Source organism: Nomascus leucogenys, chromosome 7b (assembly GCF_006542625.1).
Source record: "Nomascus leucogenys isolate Asia chromosome 7b, Asia_NLE_v1, whole genome shotgun sequence".
NCBI lineage: Eukaryota > Metazoa > Chordata > Mammalia > Primates > Hylobatidae > Nomascus > Nomascus leucogenys.
The window spans coordinates 26,958,780-26,978,204 of record NC_044387.1 but is presented as its reverse complement, the minus strand read 5'-3'; the positions used below and the strand labels follow the sequence as shown (position 1 = coordinate 26,978,204).

Genomic DNA, 19,425 nt, shown 5'->3' with positions numbered 1-19,425 from the left:
TAGCACGCTATTGGCTGGCTGTCAAGCAATGGGAGGAGTCGTGAGAACCTGGATAACGGCGGGCTGAGCCACCGGCTTGGCGCGGCGGCCAAACTGGTGGGACAGTGTCTCCAGGTGGTGAGGCCCAACCTTTTTAAAACAAACAAACAAAAACCAAAATGCAAACGTGAGTAGGGAATGAAATACACAGTTTAAATGCCCTCACTATCTTTGGGTTACTAATATACTAAGCCTTTCTGGACTAAGTAAAGGATGCAGGTTCCTGCGGCTAGGGGTAGAAGCCAGACTGGCGTCTTCAGAATCTCCCACCAAGGCTCCTCTGGAGGAGTTCTGGGTTTGGATTTGGTCATCTCAAGAAGGTAAGTACCTTCTTGGTCTTTGTGGGTCTTTAGACAAAGGAGACAACTGTAGTTTAAATATTTAACTGTGTAGTAATAAAGCGTGTAGTTAGAAGTACTCAAAAGATCTTGCAAATTCAGCAGCTACTTCTTCAAAGATAAGCTTGTTTCCTCAAATATAAGGAAAGATAAAAGGTACTTTTTTTTTTGCAAAAAACAAAACGGTAAAACTTACATTTGTGGATAGATTACAATTTTCATTTTTGAAAATTAATTTTGTCTGGACTTAAAACGTATTTTTTTTTAAAAAAACTGTCATTTAACATTAGAGGAAATCTCACCACTAGCAACAAAAATGTTAACTTGAAGCTAGCCACTAGTTTTGTGCTTTTAATAAATTGTATTTTTATGGACTGAAGTAAAGTTTCACTAAACAGGCATGTCATAGATGCAGCTTGATTTGGCTTTCTGTTTAACAGCTTAACAGTTTTGTTGTCCCGTACTCATAATGTCATATAAACAAAGTAACCTTAGCGATATGTGTTAAGATATTTAAAAAATGTATTCAAATATATGCAGTTAGGCATCTGAAGGCCTTACTCAATACTCACTGTTAATACAATGAGATGGTCCCTTCCTCTAAAGACTAGCTGTTAAATATGGATGTGTAGCTTAATAATCATTGAAAAGGTCTAATCCAGCTTTGAGTCGGTGATAATTGAACTTGTTCTGATTTTTAGTAGCTATAAGGTTTACACGAAAACTTTTTGTGTAAAGGGAAAATTGAGTGTGCAAGGTCCAACTCGTTTTTGAAGTTCAGTATATGACTCTTCATAAACATCTCACTGACTCTCCAAGGACTTGCTTGTAACTTCTCCCACATTTGAACCTTGTATATTGTCATATTGTATTTCTACTTGGCACCAAATAAATAATTATAGACTTAACTTTACACTTACACCCAAACTGGATGGAAGCAAATACCTTCTGGCTGTAATTAATGAGTGGTATTTACATAAAATGAATATCTCAGGTGAAAACTTCTATGTCTGCACTCGAATTTTTTAGCTTACATGATCATAATTATGATCATGATAATTTTTTGTTTTTGCGTTTGTGTTTGTGTTACAAGATTTTAGTAGTTGAATTTTAATGAGTATTTTCAACATAAGTTTCATCATTAGGAAACAAAATTGTGATTATTTCACTTATCCTTAAAGGATCCCCTCTCATGTTTCTCCTTTTCACATCTCCTGAGTTCTCTATCCACTTCTCCCAAGGTGGGTGCCGCCTTAGTACTTACTTCATGCTCCTTCCTGCGTTATCTATCATGTTTTGTAGTTTGTCTCCAGGCTCCATCATAATACCTGGAACACAGAGTTGATTAAATATCTGGTGGAAGGAATAAAAGAATTCAGTGGATGTTCATGAAAAGTATCTATTAGTATAAATTGAATACAAGGAATGACAAGCGGAAATGTACGTAGTTGGTGTGTAACTCTTGTCAAGCCACCATTTAATGTTTTTATATGACTTTTCTGCAATAAAGAAAACCCCTAAAGTTGTATAGATTGAAAATTAGTGACATTTCACTAACATTCATTTGGTTGATCAATTGACATTGAGCACCAAGTACTATGTGCAAAGTACCAGGAAGAATACAAAGTTAGAAGTTTAAGCAAGGACCAGAACAGATCACACAGCTAGCAAGTGCCTGAATTGAGATTTGAAACCAGGCAGTATGGTTCTAATTTCACAATTGTTAACTGCTATGAACATGCCTCCCCAGGAGTATAGTATAATATAGTTTATAGCTGGTATAATATAATTTATAGTTTTTGCTTATATAGCCAGTTAGCCTTTAGTTGTATTAAATGAAATATTTCTGTATATGTTATATTGTAATCTTAATGATTTACAGTTGATTTTCAAATTATTGCACAGTATTTATATTTCTAAATCACCCTTCCTTCTTCTAGGAAACCACTCAAACTTTAGTGGAACGATTAGAAGTCTTCAGTTGTTCATGTGTGGCCCTTCAACGTCTTTCTTTCCTAGAAAAATCAAGCGTCTCAGCTTTAGTGTTCTAAGCCCCTCCCCCAGAACGTGTAGGCAGCTGGGTGGAGTCTAAAGCCGAGCCCTCTCCTGTGACCTCGGCTAAAAAGAGGAAGCCAGTGTTTGAGAAAAGCTTCGTGGTCTGTGTTCTCTAGTTATTCCTTCTTCTCTCTGACATTCCTTTCGTCGTCGCCAGGTCTTGTCTTTCGCTTGATCTCTGGAAAATACTGAAAAGTATTTTACTTTTCAGCTGTCTCCTGCTAAGTGAGCGTACTCCCCCTTTCAGGCTGACTTCCTCATTTCTCCGTTTCTCTGATAAATGGGCGGGGCCTCGGGGAGCTATGGAAATTGAAAAGAAATCATTATTGTAGAAAAACTAAAGAAATTTTTGTTGAGCAGAGGAATTTGGAAATTTTCCTTGCAGATCATTTGGTTGAGAAAACACCTTTACCATAACTTATTTCTTTTAAACTTTGTGGACATTTTTTCTTTTCCTGGGTTCTTAACGCTGCAGTGTTCGGTCTCCTTTCTCTTCCTTCGTTTCCTTTTAGAGGTCTTTCCAGGTAAAGATAAAGCAATCAGAGTAATTGAAAATTTATTTTTTTAACTTGTTTTAAGAGCAATTTGAAGAATAGAGGTTAAAAGTAGAAACATACAGAGTAACAATAAATATTGTATTAAGAAAGTCTAAACAGCCAAACTTTAAATTGCATTGCAGGACAGTAATCATCTTGATAATGTGCATTATGACTTTTCGGAAACGTTCAGCATATATAATATAAAGGGGAGAAGAGGCAGCCACCATACTCTTTTTAAAAGACCCAGCCTTAAATTGGACTTAATTTTTTTTTTTTTTTTTTTTGAGACGGAGTCTTGCTCTGTTGCCAGGCTGGAGTGCAGTGGAGCGATCTCGGCTCACTGCAACCTCCGCCTCCGGGTTCAAGCGATTCTCCTGCGTCAGCCTCCCAAGTGGCTGGTAGCTGGAGCTACAGGCACGTGCCACGACGCCCAGCTAATTTTTGTATTTTTAGTAGAGACGGGATTTCACCATGTTGGCCGGGATGGTCTCAATCTCCTGACCTTGTGATCCGCCTGCCTTGGCCTCCCAAAGTGCTGGGATTACAGGCGTGAGCCACCGCGCCCGGCCAAAAAATAATTTTAAACTATTCAGTTACCTTAAAATAGTAATGCATGTCTGTCATAGTATAAAATGCAGATAGGTTTTTAAAAAGTGATGAAGTTGAAAGGAAGCCTTCCTCCTTCCCATATCTGCAGGCAGATAATTCCCTTCAGGGAAGCAACCACCGTTACCACTCATTTCTTGGATGTTTCCTGAGATAGTGTATGACTCACAAGCATATATGCAAATAAGCTTCCTTTTTATTAAATAAATGCACCTTGCTTTTTTTCACTTCACAACATATTTTAGCATAGATGTTAATTTAGAGCTGCCTCATTCATTTTAGCAGTTATACAGTGTTTCATTGTATGGTATAGCATAATTTTTTTTACCAGTCCTCTACTGATGGGTATTTAAGTTGCTTCCAACATGTTGTTATTATGAACAATGCTACCACAAATATCCTCAACGCTTATGTCATTTTGAATATGTGCAGGTATAGTAACTTCTAGAACTAGAATTATTTTTGTCAAAGGTTAGTTGCATTTTTATTTTGATAGATATTGACGTTTTGTTCTTCACAGAGGCTGTATCAATTATGCCTCACTAGCAATATATGATTTTTTTCTCAATGCCCTCATTAACACAGCATGTTATCAGACTTTCTGATCCTTGCCAATCTAAGTGAAAAATGGTAATTTATTGTGGTTTTAGTTTGCATTTCTGTCATTATAAGTGAACATTTTGCATTTTCTCTCTGTGAACTGGCTGTTCATAATTTTTGGTCACTTTTCTGTTGGAATGTTGGTCTTTTCCTTATTGATTTCTAGGAGCTCTTTGTGCATTAAAGAAATTAGTTATTTGTATCAAGTATGAATTGCATATACTTTTTCCCAGACTTTTGATTTTGTTAATGATAGGCTTTTGGGGTGAAAGGAACTTGGGAAGGAGGTTTTTGCTTTTTCACTATTATTTATTTATTATTTAAAAAAATTCAACTTTTATTTTAGATCCAGGGGATACATGTGCAGGTTTGTCACATGGTTATATTGCATGATGCTGAGATTTGGGGTACGAATGATCCCATCACCTGGGTATGAGCATAGTACCCAGTAGTTAGTTTTTCAACCCTTGCCCCTTCCTTCCCTTCCCCCTCTAGTAGTCCCCAGTGTCTATTGTTGCCATCTTTATGTCCATGAGTACCTAATGTTTAATTTCCACTTATAAGTGAAAATATGTGGTATTTGGTTTTCTGTACTTTCCTTGATTTGCTTAGAATAATAGCCTCCAGCTGCATCCATGTTAGTTTTGTTATATTTATGTAGTAAAATGTTTGGGTTTTGGTTTGTATTTTAAAAGGTTTTCTCTACTAATGCAGGGAAAGCCCAGATTTGGGGCTGAGCCCAGGAGGGGTTCTTGGCTTCATGCAGGAAAGGATTCGCGAGCAAAAGCAAGTTTATCAGAGCAACAAAGTACAGGAAAATGGCTGCTCCATAGACAGAGTAGGAGCAGCAGCTCCCATGAATTGTTGGCCAGCTGTATACACGACAATGCTCTGGTTATATGCTAAATAAGGGGTGGGTTATTCATGCATTTTCCAGAAAAGTAGGAAGGGTTCCCAGAACTGAGAGTTCCTCCCTTTTTTAAACCATATAAGGTTAGTGGGTGCAGGAAATCAACATGGCACATGGATACATATGTAACAAACCTGCACATTGTGCACTTCCTAAACCCTAATATTAAAAAAAAAAAAAAAAAAAAAACCATATAAGGTAACTTCTAGGAGTTGCCATGGCATTTGTAAACTGTCATGCCACTGTTGGGAGTTTCTTTTTGCATGCTACTGCATTATAATTAATGTGTAATGAGCAGTGAGGGCAACTAGAGATCACTTTTGTTGCCATCTTGGTTTTAGCTGGTTGTGGCCAGTTTCTTTGCTGCATCTTGTTTTGATAAGATTCTGTTTCAATCAGTGGGGCCTTGGTGCTCAGAAAACAAGTCCAGCTCATCTCCTACCTTACTACTATAAGATTTTATTTAACTCTCTTTTTATTTCTTGTTTTTATATGATTTTGATTTTATGTTTAAATCTTTGATTCATGTAAAACTTACTTTGGTATAAGGATCCCACTGAATTAAATTGGACTGCAAAATGAACCAACTGATAATGGAAATGGGGACCTCATTGATTAATTGCATGAGAACCATCCCAAACTCCTGTAGACTTATTATATATTATTTCCGCAGCATCTGGTATGGTACCTGAAATAAGATGAGTGCTTAATAAATGCTTGATAAACTAAATTGAAGGGAATTTCTGGGTTTATTATCTTTGTTATTAGCCATTGTATTGATCTGATATGTAGTGTTAAATGAGATGATGATACCACGAACACAGTAGGTTTCTCCTGCACAAAATCTAGAGTGTTAGATCTGGGGACTAGAAAAATTATTCACTCAACAAATAAATAGTAACCATCACTTATAGGCATTCTATCAGGGTTCAGGGAGTCAATAAACAAATATGTCATGCCATGTAAGTGCCATGTAAGAATAGGAATAGAGCAGTGTACAGGTTAATAGAGAATGACCAGGAGTGGAGTGCTAGCCCAAGACGTGAAGGACATTGACAATTCAGTTGTCTTTACTTAATGAACACATGTTCAATACAAAGAAATTGAAAGGTTGTAGGGGTTAAATCTCAGAAGATTACTGAAGGAGAATCATCTGTCTCTAGCTTGTGTTAGTTTTAAACTAGACTGTTAACTACTGGGCAAGACGGACTATACTTTTTAGGTTAATTTTTATAAATATTATGCATACTTAGATTGACGTCAATGTTCTTTAAGCGATGTAAAGTTTTAAAAAAACAAACAAATTTGTCATTGCAATAACAAACGAACGTTGTTTATGCAATTAAAGCCAAAATTTTATTCTGTCTTTGGACTGATCAGCCATGCACTATTCCCTACTTGTGGAAGTCTAGTCACTATTTTTAGCAGTAATTTTCAAATAATGCTCAAAGAAACCTTAGGGGGGGAAAGCAGAAGGAACCAGTAGAAAGGTTTGAGGTACTCACTACCTAATTCTTAACAATGATAATTTTGCTTTTATCTTTTACTTCTTATCTTCCAGATAAAATTACATTTTGAAGTAATTTGAAACCTATGCAAGCTTGTCCAACTCAAGGTCCTATGGGCTACATGTGGCCCAGGACAGCTTAGAATGCAGCCCAACACAAATTCGTAAACATTATGGATTGTCTTGTGATTTTTTTTGTTGTTGTTGGCTCGTCAGCTATTGTCAGTGTTAGTGCATTTCATGTGTGGCCCAAGACACACATTCTTCTTCTTCCAGTGTGGTCCAGGGAAGCCAAAAGATTGGACACACCTGCTATAAAGTCTACCTCACTCTGACCATGAGACCCACCATGTGTGCATGGAAATGATAGGCCGCTTTTAGTAGCATATCACTGGATATCACTGGATATGGTTTTATTCCATTTAGACATAGAATTGATTGCCTGAATGTGCTGGGAATTAATAAATCCCTATTGGAAACCCACTGATTAAGATAGGGATCTCTTTAATGTATGCAGAATTTTTGTGGATTTGGTGGTTGTATGAAGAATAAGTGAATCTACCAGAATTTCCTAGTAGCTAAGGTATATATTGCCAAAATTGTCAAGAATTATCAAGCTCTAAATTAGGAGAATAGCATTTTCTCTCAGCCTATTGGTGTCAGAATCAGTCATTCATCATTTCTAACGTCCTGATTTATTCTTATTTCTTCCTATATGCTGCATGAGGATACTTATTACTACCAAAATTTAGGGTAGAAGATTATGCATTTTTTTGTAGAATGTGCCTTGATGTTTCAACTAAAGAAAATAAATTTATTATTATTTTATTCCATACAATCCACTTAAATCAGAATCAATTTATATAGTCTTATCACTCATTGAGCTTCTATCAATAATGAAGAATATGAGTTGCTGAACATTTCTTCTGACATGCTATTTAAGATCTGTCTACAAATGGGTTATAATACCAGAATTGTTTAATTTTAGAGATTATCTAGTAAAATTTGTGAGCATATAGTGAAAATTGGTAAAAGCTATATGCTTTAGAAAAAGGTTTTTAGAGGTCTTGGATTTCTTATATTACGCAGAGCTTGTACATTTGGATCTCCCACTGCTTAGCTCGTAGTAGGTTTTCAATACATATTCACTGAATTAAATTTATTCCAAATTTAGTAACTTCATTAGTTACAGTAAAAGACCGTAAATAACTTATGAAGCAAAGGAATGCATTCAAAGATTTCAGATAAAAGAAGTTACAGTTTGGAAAAGTTATCAGGTACTAAGTGAGATTATCTTTTGGTTAAAACATAGGATCTGGTATAATTTGGGGGGTCCACCACTCCTAAAATAAAATTTTCACCTCCTTGCAGATTCCTGAAATGTCTTCATCTGGGAAAACATTGTTGACATTGGTTTAATTTCTAGATATAGTAGTCACGTGACCTTGGACAACTCTGTTCCATTTGTAATGAAGACAGTAATAGTTTCTCTGCAAGTTTGTAGTGCAATTAAATGAGACAATGTTTAGAAAATGCCCAATCCATAGTATTCAAAAATGTGATTTTTATCAACGCATTACAATGCTATGTCCTTCTATTGAATACTTAGAACGCTAATTTAAAATGCAAAAACTGCTTTTTTGTAGGTACTTAGTCTATTTCAAAGTTTAAATGATTGCAGATTCTGTTCCCATTTTTCAGTTGGAGAGAGGTAATTAACCAAGCAAGCAGTCATTTAACGTTAAAATATTAAAACTGAAAGTGTATATGCTGGGACAAAGGAAGGCAAAATTCAACTCTACTAACTTTTAAATGATTGGAACTCCCCATCACCAACCCCCGTGAAGAAAAGGATTTTGGCCAAAAGAACAGGTGTTAACAGCACTGCTTCTACTGATTTATGGAGATTTTTTTTAACTAAATTGAATTTTATTATAAAGATCTTGATTCCCAGAGGATCCAGTAACTGAGACACCTGCACACTTTACAATAAATAAAAGACAAAGGATGACATAAGAACCCATGGTGCTTATAGTTACAGTTAAGTATGTTAACAATTTTTGCAGTAGACTTAATTACAATTTAAAAAATGATTTTGATGCACTGTTTACAACAGCACTAGAGCCAAATCTAGACTTTTAACACTTTTATCACTTTTCATGTTGAGATTGATAGTGTTTCTATGGCAGCAATTAAAAACAAAGTTAAATAAAAAAGTGTTAAATCTAGAAGTTTTAAAACCTCTAGGAAGTAGTTACCTATTTTAGACTAGAACTCAGAGTCCGTGCTTTGGCACAACACAAGATAGACTTTTGACTCCCGTCTGCTGTTTGGCATTGAAATTTTCATTTCATTTCCAACTAAAGAAAACGTGTATATTGTTAAAGAGTTTGTTTTGACATATTTTCTTTTAGAGTCTTCAGATGGATTTTAAAATTGAACACACTTGGGATGGTTTTCCAGTGAAGCACGAGCCAGTATTTATCAGGCTGAATCCAGGTGACAGAGGAGTGATGATGGACATTAGTGCTCCATTTTTCAACGATCCTCCAGCCCCACTTGGAGAACCAGGAAAACCTTTCAATGAACTGTGGGATTGTGAAGGTAAGTGGAAGTACTGTATTTTATTGCAAACATAAATCTTCTTATAATAACCTCTCACAGAACTATTATTTTATCTTGCTGTTGGGAAGTAAGTGCTTCTGAGCAATTGACATGTACAGTTTCTGATATTTCCTACCAATCTCTCGTTCTGACTTTTTCTCCATTACCTATGTGACTTTAACTATGTAACAAAAACAGTTAAAAAATGGCAATTACGAATCCAGATTTTTTTTTTTTTTTTTTTTGAGATGGAGCTTCGCTCGTTGCCCAGGCTGGAGTGCAGTGGCGCAATCTCGGCTCACTGCAAGGTCTGCCTCTCGGGTTCATGCCATTCTCCTGCCTCAGCCTCCCAAGGATCTGGGACTACAGGCGCCTGCCACCACGCCCGGCTAATTTTTTGTATTTTTAGTAGAGACGGGGTTTCACTGTGTTAGCCAGGATGGTCTTGATCTGCTGACCTCGTGATCCGCCCACCTCGGCCTCCCAAAGTGCTGGGATTACAGGCGTGAGCCACCTCACCTGGCCACAAATCCAGATTTTTTTATTGCTGCCTTATTTTCTTCCTTTATTTCTGTTACCTATGCTGAGAAGAGTTCAGGATTCCTGTTTTGTATTTAAGTATCTTTAAATTACCACTCTAACCTTATAAATCTTCTTTATGGAAGATCTGGAGTGTTTTACTTATTGTAGAAACACTATCAACCTCAATACGAAATGTAGTTTTTACTTTATACTGGCAGCTCATCTCACATATCAAATTAAGACATGACATAAAATTACACTTTCAGGTTTGCTCTATGATCTCCTTCTACTGTATCCTAATTAAGCTATCAGATTCATCTTTCTGAAATACTCTTCATAATGCCATTTCCCAGATGATAAATCATTACTATCCCTAGGATAAAGTTCAAACCCTTCCTTTAAGCTTTCAGCGTACTTATGAATTGGGCCACCATATTTAACCAAAAGCTCTTAACCTATGTACCTTCTCATTCTATTCCCCCTGCCTCTAATGCATAGTTCAAGATCTAATTCATGTCCCATTTCTTCAAAGAAGATTTTGATGAATCTTCTAGTCAATATGTCTAGTTTATGCCATTTGTAAGCACACATTTTGTCAGTGTTAATTTGTCATATGTTAAACATATATTGTCTTTTATTGATACAAAACTGGTATATATCATCTTCCTAATGGAATACACACTAATGTGACTTACCTGCTAGAGGCACTACAGACATGAAACTCAACAAATTCTAACCTCAACTCACCTACTTCTTTCATAAACCAATTCTTTACCTAATTGCCCAATATCAATAAATGGTACTAACAATGCATTAAATCACCAAATCTAAAAAATTGTGAGATCTTTCTAAGATATCCTTCTTTGACACTCTCCATTATTTGGATTTATTTACTAAGTCCCATCAGTTTTGCCTCCTAAATATTCCTCTAACTCAGTATCTCCTCTTCATTCCCACTATCCTTGCCAAAAGTTAGGCTTTCATCATCTTTTACCTTGGTTAGGGCAGAGCCTTCTAAATAGTCTTTTAGCCCTTAAGCCCATTCTTCACTTAGGAGCCAGAGTGCTATATCTAAAATGAAAATTTAAACTCATCCTTCAGCTACCTAAAAACCTTCTCAGGATCCTTTTCCTCTCAAGGTAAGTTTTGTCCTTCTTAATATGATCTCTATATAAGACTTTCCATGACCTGGCCCCTTATTCTCTGGAGCACCACCAACTCCTCCTACATTGAAAGGTTTGCCTGGTAAGACTGAACTGTTCATAGTTCTTTCAATAAGCTACAATATCTCCTAATTGTGTACCCTTGATTTTACTGTTGTCTTGCCCTAGAATGCTGTTTCTATCATTCTTCACCTAGTTCCAAATCATCTTTCAAGACAGAGCTTAAATAGCAACTTCTCCAGGAATCCTTCACTAAACCATTTTTTTGAGCTAAACATCTGTTTTCTTTTTTTCCTGTAGCAATGCATGCATCCTCCATTTTGGAACTTTTATTAAAATTTTCCACTTTATATCTGAGTAGATTGTAAGCTAATAAAGGTATTTCCAGAATCTGATAATAGTGTTTTAATACAGATAAGCTCCAAAAGTATTTGTAAGGTAATGATGGAAAGTAGAAAGCAGAAGATATATATGTGCATCTGAGTGTGTGTGTGTGTGAGAGAGATATACACACATACATGTATAGTAGTAGAAAGCAGAAGATATATATGTGCATCTGAGTGTGTGTGTGTGTGTGTGTGAGAGAGAGAGAGATATACACACATACATGTATAGTGAGAGACAGTATGTGTGTGTATGTATGTATCTATCTATTTTATATATATGGAGAGAGACAGATCTATTTTAAGAAATGAGCTCACACAATTGTGGCGGCTAGCAAGTCCACTCTTCTCTAGGTCTTCAGTCAACTGGCTGGAGAGTCCACTCTTCCCTGGGTCTTCAGTCTGCCAGCTGGAGAGTTAATGTGGCAGTTCAAATCTGAAGGCTGTCTGTTGGCAGAATTCCTCTCTTGGGGGAGGTCAGTCTTTTTTTCTGTGAAGGCTTTAAACTGATTGGATAAGCCCCAGCCACATTATAGAGGGAAACCTGCTCTACTAAAAGTCTACTGATTTAAATGTTAATCTCATCTTTAAAAAATGGCTTCACAGAAACAACTAGAATAATATGTTTCAACATATCTGGATACCATGGCCTAGTTAATTTGACAGATACAATTAACTATCACAGTAGACATTCTAATTTGTCTAGATAAAAGATTTAAAAAGGGACAATAAGATTCTCTGAATTGCTGGCAGAACTATATCTATGTTTTAGCTATTTTATTATAAAAATAACACATGGAAAATTGGAAACAACCTAAATGTCTATCCATAAAGGATTAAGTAAGTTATAATATTCTATAAAATAATACTATTCAGTCATCAAAATAGTATGTAGAAGCACAGAAAAGGTCTGGCAGGTTTTAGACCAAAGGGGAGGAAAAGGACTTTGACTTTTTACTTCATATATATATTGTTTTAATTATTTACAAGAAAGATGTATATATGTTCAAAATTAAACAATTTTAATAATAGCAATATTCAGAAATTTCCAGAAAATTATAAAAAAGAAAAGAAAGATGACCTACCTAAATTCCTGCAATCACAGATATGCAGTAATTAACATTTTTGTGCACATTTTGCAGACATCTAGACATAGACACATATGCAGTTTTAATGTCACGCACATTTTGGTTGCTATTCTGCAGCTGACTTATCGAATGTCATGGATATCTTCCTATATCAACAAATATTTAATGGTGTCTTTGATTTTAATAGCTGCATTGTATTCCATTGCATGGAATACATGAATTCCATAATTTACTTAACAGTTCTCCTGTATAATAGGAGATTTATTTAGAGAATAAGAGATAATCTTATGTAATAGGAGATAATCATTTAGATCATTTCTAATTTTTGAACAGTACTCTAATGAATAGCATTATACTCATTTTTTTTCCCAGTTGTCAGATTATTTTCTTAGGTTAAATTCCTAGAAGAAGATAACTGGCTCAAAGTTTATGTAATAATGTTAATTTCTTTACAACCTGACCAGCACTAGTTTTAATTAATCTTTTCAATATGTGGCAATCTGATATGTGAGAAAATTGTTGATTTATTTCCTATATATTTCTTCTTCCAGGCAATGTCTATTTTTGCTCTTTTTCCTATTGGGGATAGTATTATAATTAAGAATAGTTAATTCATTTTATATTCTAAAGGAATAAACAAATTATTTATTGTTGGAAAGCAGTATTACATATCTCAGTATGTTATATCTCTGTTTTCAAAAGTTGTGGAAGCATTTTTCTTGAATGATATAACTGAGCAGTATTTAGAAGTTGAACTTTGTCCGTAAGTATAAAATGTTTTTTCTTACTTATTACTACATAATTTGAACGTATTATTTTCTAGTTATAAATGATATAGTAAAAGCTCATTAATTCCAGTTGACTAGTAAGAATGGCACTCTGAATTTGTTTGAATGATATACTTTTATAGATTTCTTAGTTTCAAGTACAGAGCACATATTTAGAATGTATGTTTAGAATATACTCATATTCTAAATGTTTGAAAATCCTATGTCAATATTTTCAGTTCAGTAATGTAGATTTTTCTAATAAATTTGAAGATAATTTTTTTCAAAATGAAAACTCATAAAACAAAAACTTTCTCATTATTTACTCAATAAATTTGCATTATTATATATAGCTATTCAGAAATAAAAGGAGAGCTATGGATATAATTAATTGAGCTAGCTTATAAAAATGTTTCTTTTAGGGGATTTTTAAATGACTAGATGAAACTTTTTGTGTATTACATAATTATGTATTCATGTATTCCATTCTTTATTCATCATGCATTTATTAAGTATATGCTGTGTCACTTTTGCATTCAGCGCCAGGGTTAAAAACTAAATCACATATAGATTTTCTTAGACTCATTAAAATTTTTTTTTTTTTTTTGAGACGGAGTCTCGCTCTGTCGCCCAGGCTGGAGTGCAGTGGCGCAATCTCGGCTCACTGCAAGCTCCGCCTCCCGGGTTCATGCCATTCTCCTGCCTCAGCCTCTCCGAGTAGCTGGGACTACAGGCGCCCACCACCACGCCCGGCTAATTTGTTGTATTTTTAGTAGAGACGGGGTTTCACCGTGGTCTCAATCGCCTGACCTCGTGATCCGCGCTCCTCGGCCTCCCAAAGTGCTGGGATTACAAGCATGAGCCACCGCGCCCGGCCTCATTAAAAATATTAACCTTGGACTCTCTTTGTTCAGGTTTAACTGTCTCTTGGGAATCCTGTTTACCTGGTTGGCAAACTATTTCTTTTTTCCTGTAGATGTACACCTATTATCTAAATTATAGCACATTTAAAATTAATAAAGTAATAATGAAATATTTCTTTATATTGCAGTTATTCATTTGAAATGCCGTTTAAATGCCTCTCAGTGCCTAACATTCAGAAGCCATTGCTCCTTTTGTAAGCTGGACAGAGAGCTCCAAACAATTGATTTAAATGAGATTTGTAGATATTCTTTTATTTTCTTTTATTTTGATATTCAGCTAAATCTAATGTAGAAAAGTGTAGCTGTTTGCATTATGTTTTTAAAGAAGAATAATCGTATACCTTTGTGTGTTACATTTCAACTAACGTGCCAAAATTTGTTATTGAAAAATATGATTAATTCTCATAAACTGCCATGAGAAGTAAGAAAATTTCAACTATTGTGTGCTTATTTTTACCCTACAGGTGAGAAAACTAAGGCAAACATTCATAATTTGTCTAGAGAACAGTAAAGAACTTGGATATCCTAAAGTTTTGCCCTTAGTTTTAATTTTATTAGATGATAATATTGGTTCATTTTCATAAAGTGATGACAACACTAGATGAATAGAATAATTAGATTATCTTTTGTTAAGAAATTACACAGTAATCATTGTGTATAAAATTAATAGATTTTAAAGGTTAAAAAAATTCACAGAGTAGTTTGGTTTCTTATGTATCAGGATAGTTAATAATCAAGAATCATAATTTTGCTTCAGGCAATCATTTCCTGTAACAGCTTATTAACCTCTAAGAAAGCAACAGGAAGAATTTTTTTTATTTGCAAGAATTTTTACTCCTAGGATGAACTCCTAAGGCTGCATAATAACAATAAAAATAATCAGAAGACTTTTAAATGGAAAAGAATACTTGGCTTCTGTTAGTTTACTGAAGGAAATCCTCCCTGAAAAGCTCTCAAAAGAGTACCTGTATAGAAATGTTTTAATATATAGGTTTTTCTAGAGTTAGTGAATTTGCTTCATGCAAATACATGAAATCCTTTGGTTCTTAATGACCTGGCTAGTACCAATTGTACACTGTTATTAGAATTTCTCTTTGAAAATATACTGTGTTCCTTTTTGAAAACATGATGCTGAACGAATGTTAGAAAGCAGGAAAACACAAGAGGCAGACAGGTTGAGGACAGTGTGTGAAAAAAATAGACAAAGATTAAAATCTTTAGCCTGTTGACTAGTTGTAGACTGTCTATGTTTTGCATTTTTTATTTTCCTAATGAGCTACCAGATAGTTTTCTTACAGAACTAACCTTTATTAAAGTTGTTGAATTCAGACTTGGAAATTGTTGCTTGCTTTAGTTTTTGAAACTCGTTTTATAAAAAACTCCAAATAACATGGTATCTCTCTGACCTTTTTTCATACTTTGTATCATCTAACCAAATGTTTTATATAATTGTTTCTTTAAAGAATATAAAAAGCAATCTAAACATGAAACTTTATGCATTTGGTGGCAGTTGTCTGAAGAGTGGTAAACCCAAAGATGTCATTTCTAAGCAACTGAACACACTGGCTCGCCCTATAATTATCTCATATTAATATTGCATCTTTTTTTTTTGAGACAGAGTCTCGCTCTGTTGCCACGCTGGAGTACAGTGGTGCTATCTTGGCTCGCTGCAACCTCCACCTCCCGGGTTCAAGCGATTCCCCTGCCTCAGCCTCCCAAGTTGCTGGGACTACAGGCACACGCCACCATGCCTGGATAATTTTTTTTTTGTATTTTAGTAGAGATGGAGTTTCACCATGTTGGCCAGGATGGTCTTGATCTTCTGACCTCATGATCCGCCCGCCTTGGCCTCCCAAAGTGCTGGGTTACAGACGTAAGCCACCATGCTCAGCCTGCATCTTTTAATTATTTGGAAATTTAGTTGCAAGCACACACATTCCATGTATAAAGGATAGTGAAGAAAATAACATTTATGTTTTTCAAACACTCATGAGGAATCTTAATTTTGACAGCCACGGACAGCATTTAGTGCTTTTACTTTCTGGAAGAAGAAATGTGTGGAAAGTAAGTAAATAAAAATAGGAGGCAAAATCATTCCGTACACAGTAATACACGTATTTCTATGTTAAAAGTGTAAGCCCAATTTTATCTTTTGTGTTTCACATGTTGTTTCTGTAGCAAGAACTTCCTTTATCATTCAGAGTGTCCAGAGGTGAGACAAAATGGGAAGGCAAAGCTTATCTCCCTTGGAGTTATTTTCCACCAAATGTGACAAAATTCAATTCATTTGCAATTCATGGATCAGAAGATCAACGAAGTTATGAAGCTCTTTACCCTGTACCTCAGCATGAACTGCAACAAGGACAAAAACCTGATTTGTAAGTAGAAAATAAATGAAGATATGTTCCAAATATACGAGTTTTTTCGAAATTAATTCTTAATGGAGCCAAAGTAACACTTTTGATCAAAGAAGGCGATATATGTGCACAAGTACCTAGTAGAGTCCAATGTTCACTGATGGTCCTCAGAAAATACTTGGTAAACTTTGGACTGACATAATCTCTCTCACTACTGTCAGTAGAGCACTTATTTTTCCATAGTGGTATGAGAAAAGTGTTGTTTGCATGTGAGAAAAGTAAATGTTGCAACAGCTGATATAGAAGTATGGTCGCAAATTCATTTAAAATTTCTTTCAGAGCTAAAGGGCCAGAGGCATCAGTGTTTCCTGGTATGAACAAACGGTCCCCTGTTACAAGGAAATCTAATCTTCAGTTATCTCTGTAGTTCTCCTCTTCTGGTAACCTCATAAGGATAAAAATATCAACTATGTTTCTAGGCAACATTGCTTGTGATAAAAATGACCCTTAAGTGGTAAATTACATCTGGACTGAGAATAATTTTGGATGAATTATAAATATATGATGGAGACAGCGTGGCTTTGGGATTCCCCTGTAACAGTCATCTTCCCTGTGGGAACCCTGGAAACTATGGCTTTGGAGTTATTCCAAGAGATACTGCTCTCATGGGGCGGCAGGCATTTGAGCCAAGGTATCTGCTATGCTTTCTCAATTTGAGTCTTGTTTCCTTGCACCTGTGGCTCTCACATAGGCAGACTAGAGCTCCTGGCCAGCCTTATGAATGCTTCATGGACTTCTGCAAGGACTACTCCTTTAGGGAGGAAAGCCAGATGCTGTCCTGGGGCAAGCTGTGATTGCTGCTCTGTATTTCTCTAGGTATACTCACTATGGCCACGGTAATCGCGTGAGTCTGGGCATTTGGAAGAACCTAACAGAGACATCCTAGTGAGCATTGCACTATGGTAGATGGACATTCCTGCCTTTTAACCTGTGGAATGTGCTGCATTGTCCTTCCTCTCCCTGTTTGCCTTCTCCTTCCTGTCATGCTCTTACTTTATGCTTGTCTTTATCACTGCTAGCATATTTCTTTATTTTGCTTGATATTTTTTCCCCTTTTCCCTTTGCCTTTCTCCCCAATCCTGACATAGCTTTTACCTAGTCTTTTTTTCCCCTTCCTTCTTCTTATCCTTTACTGTTTTTTCCTTAATCTCTTATTCTGGGATTGACAATTGTGACTCAAAAACTGACTTATCCTGGCCAGGTGGGCAGAATGAGACAAACATGTAGTTGCAACTGACTCAAGGTCCTCATATCAAGACGTCATGTCTCTCTGGCTCTTCATCAGCTAATACCTTCCTGTATTTAGGCTCTTCATTCATACATTATTTGGAAGCTTATCTTAGGTGGAAGTACGATTATACATTGGCCAGGACAGAGCCAAGGCAGAGTGACTTCCTAGAGTGGGGCTCCACTGCAGCATGTTAGCTAAGCCTTTCTCTCCTCATTAAGCCACAAGAGAAAGCTTCTTAATGTAGTTAACTGGTTTTCCTTGAAAGAAAAGAACTGGGATTAATACTCTTTTACATTAACCTCTCTTGCTTCGGCAGAGAAGGGAATTAAGAAGTCTATTTTATCTATGGAACTGAAACTTTTTAAAACAATTGCTTATATGACTGATATAAATTATATCCAAGTTTGAATATAAAAACATATGCAAGAGCATGATATGATTTGTTTAAAGCTGGATGGAATGAGTCATGTTTTGAGAACTGATTTCTCCCTTCAGCTGTGAGGGAGCTATTTGCAGAATTGGAAGAAGAGTGCTTTGAGATGCAGGTGAATGTTTTCCGAGCTGAGTGTTTGATAGCTGGAGTGAGAAAACTACATATAAAATATATCTTACCTTTAGTATTGCTTAAAATAGAATGTTGTCGTATTACAGATGTGACAAAATAAATAGCCCTTCAGGACAACTATTTCACAAATGCATAATTCATTTCAATTCCCACCTTCTTTTTCTTTGCTTTTAGCCATCGCCTAGAATACTTCAAGCCTTTCAATTTTAACACACTGCTTGGAAAAGAATGGAAACAACCGGAATCAGACCTGTGGCTAATAGAGAAATGTGATATACAGGAGTAATAGATAACCATACCAATCATTTTTTCTCTATACCTTTTAAGATAAACAAAAAATAAATGTCAATTTTTTTAAGATGTCATACATACATTTCAACAACAAATATTTTCATAGAAGTCACTGAAAATATAGTATCTGTGGCAAATTGTATATGATTAACAAGAAAATATATGATTCTTTGTAGATTATTTCATCTGTAAAGTCACAGTGTTTCTCAGAGTCACTTAGTCCAGGATGTTACATTCCCAGCACACAGTACAGTTATTCTTGAGAAGTACAAGTGAGAAAGAGGGGACAGTTGAGTTTGTCCAAGGACACCTAGAGCACTGTCCTGCACTATCTTATGATTCAGCCATTTCATTCCTAGATATATACCTCAGAAAAATGACTGCTCATAGCAGCTTTATTCATAATAGCACAAAATTGTAAAGTCAAATTTCCATCCATAGGAAAATGGATAGACAAACTGCAATATAGTCAGTGGAATACTCTTCATTTAAAAAAGGACTGCTGATATATGCAACAACCTGTATGAATCTCAAAAACATTAAGTTGAGCAAAACAAGCCAGACATAACATACTATCTAATTTCTTTTATATTAAAGCCACTTCCAGGCAAAACTAGCATTTGATGATAGATACCAGAACAGTGGCTGCTTAGAGTGAGGGCGGGGAATTCAAATTGAATGGAAAAGGGGCCTGAGGAAATTTTCTGGGGTGATTGAAATGTTTTGTATTTTGATCTGGATGATGGTTATGTAGCTGCATACATTTGTCAACATTCCTCATGTTTAGATTTGTGATTTTAGTATATGTAAATTAATTCCTTAATAAAATACTATTATAAAATAAGCTGTAAATTAAATGGAATTAACTTCAAGTTTA

The 19,425-nt window shown here is 35.5% G+C and overlaps 1 protein-coding gene across 4 annotated transcripts; it reads left to right on the top strand.

Moving 5' to 3' along the window:
- The first annotated feature begins 16 nt into the window (after positions 1-16).
- Positions 17-19,425, top strand: C7BH4orf33 (chromosome 7b C4orf33 homolog). Of its 4 annotated transcripts, none has more exons than XM_030815702.1 (7): positions 17-359; positions 9,009-9,198; positions 13,057-13,117; positions 16,057-16,108; positions 16,223-16,422; positions 17,278-17,346; positions 18,432-19,425. In XM_030815702.1, the coding sequence occupies exons 2-7, from the start codon at positions 9,018-9,020 to the stop codon at positions 18,541-18,543; spliced, it is 675 nt and encodes a 224-aa protein (XP_030671562.1). In that variant the 5' UTR covers positions 17-359; positions 9,009-9,017; the 3' UTR covers positions 18,544-19,425. The 4 variants fall into 4 exon arrangements, 3 of the variants coding, with proteins under 3 accessions (XP_030671562.1, XP_030671563.1, XP_003264704.1); XM_030815703.1 differs by having other exon boundaries at positions 17,278-17,363; positions 18,432-18,501; XR_004030936.1 differs by lacking the exon at positions 17,278-17,346 and having other exon boundaries at positions 16,223-17,092.

Bases quoted from the DNA above. Each gene is read 5' to 3' on its own strand.
- C7BH4orf33 (XM_030815702.1), top strand. From the start codon at position 9,018: ATGGATTTTAAAATTGAACACACTTGGGATGGTTTTCCAGTGAAGCAC. The intron at 9,199-13,056 runs GTAAGTGGAAGT...TGTTTTCAAAAG, and splicing joins TGAACTGTGGGATTGTGAAG to TTGTGGAAGCATTTTTCTTG. The intron at 16,109-16,222 runs GTAAGTAAATAA...TTGTTTCTGTAG, and splicing joins GAAGAAGAAATGTGTGGAAA to CAAGAACTTCCTTTATCATT.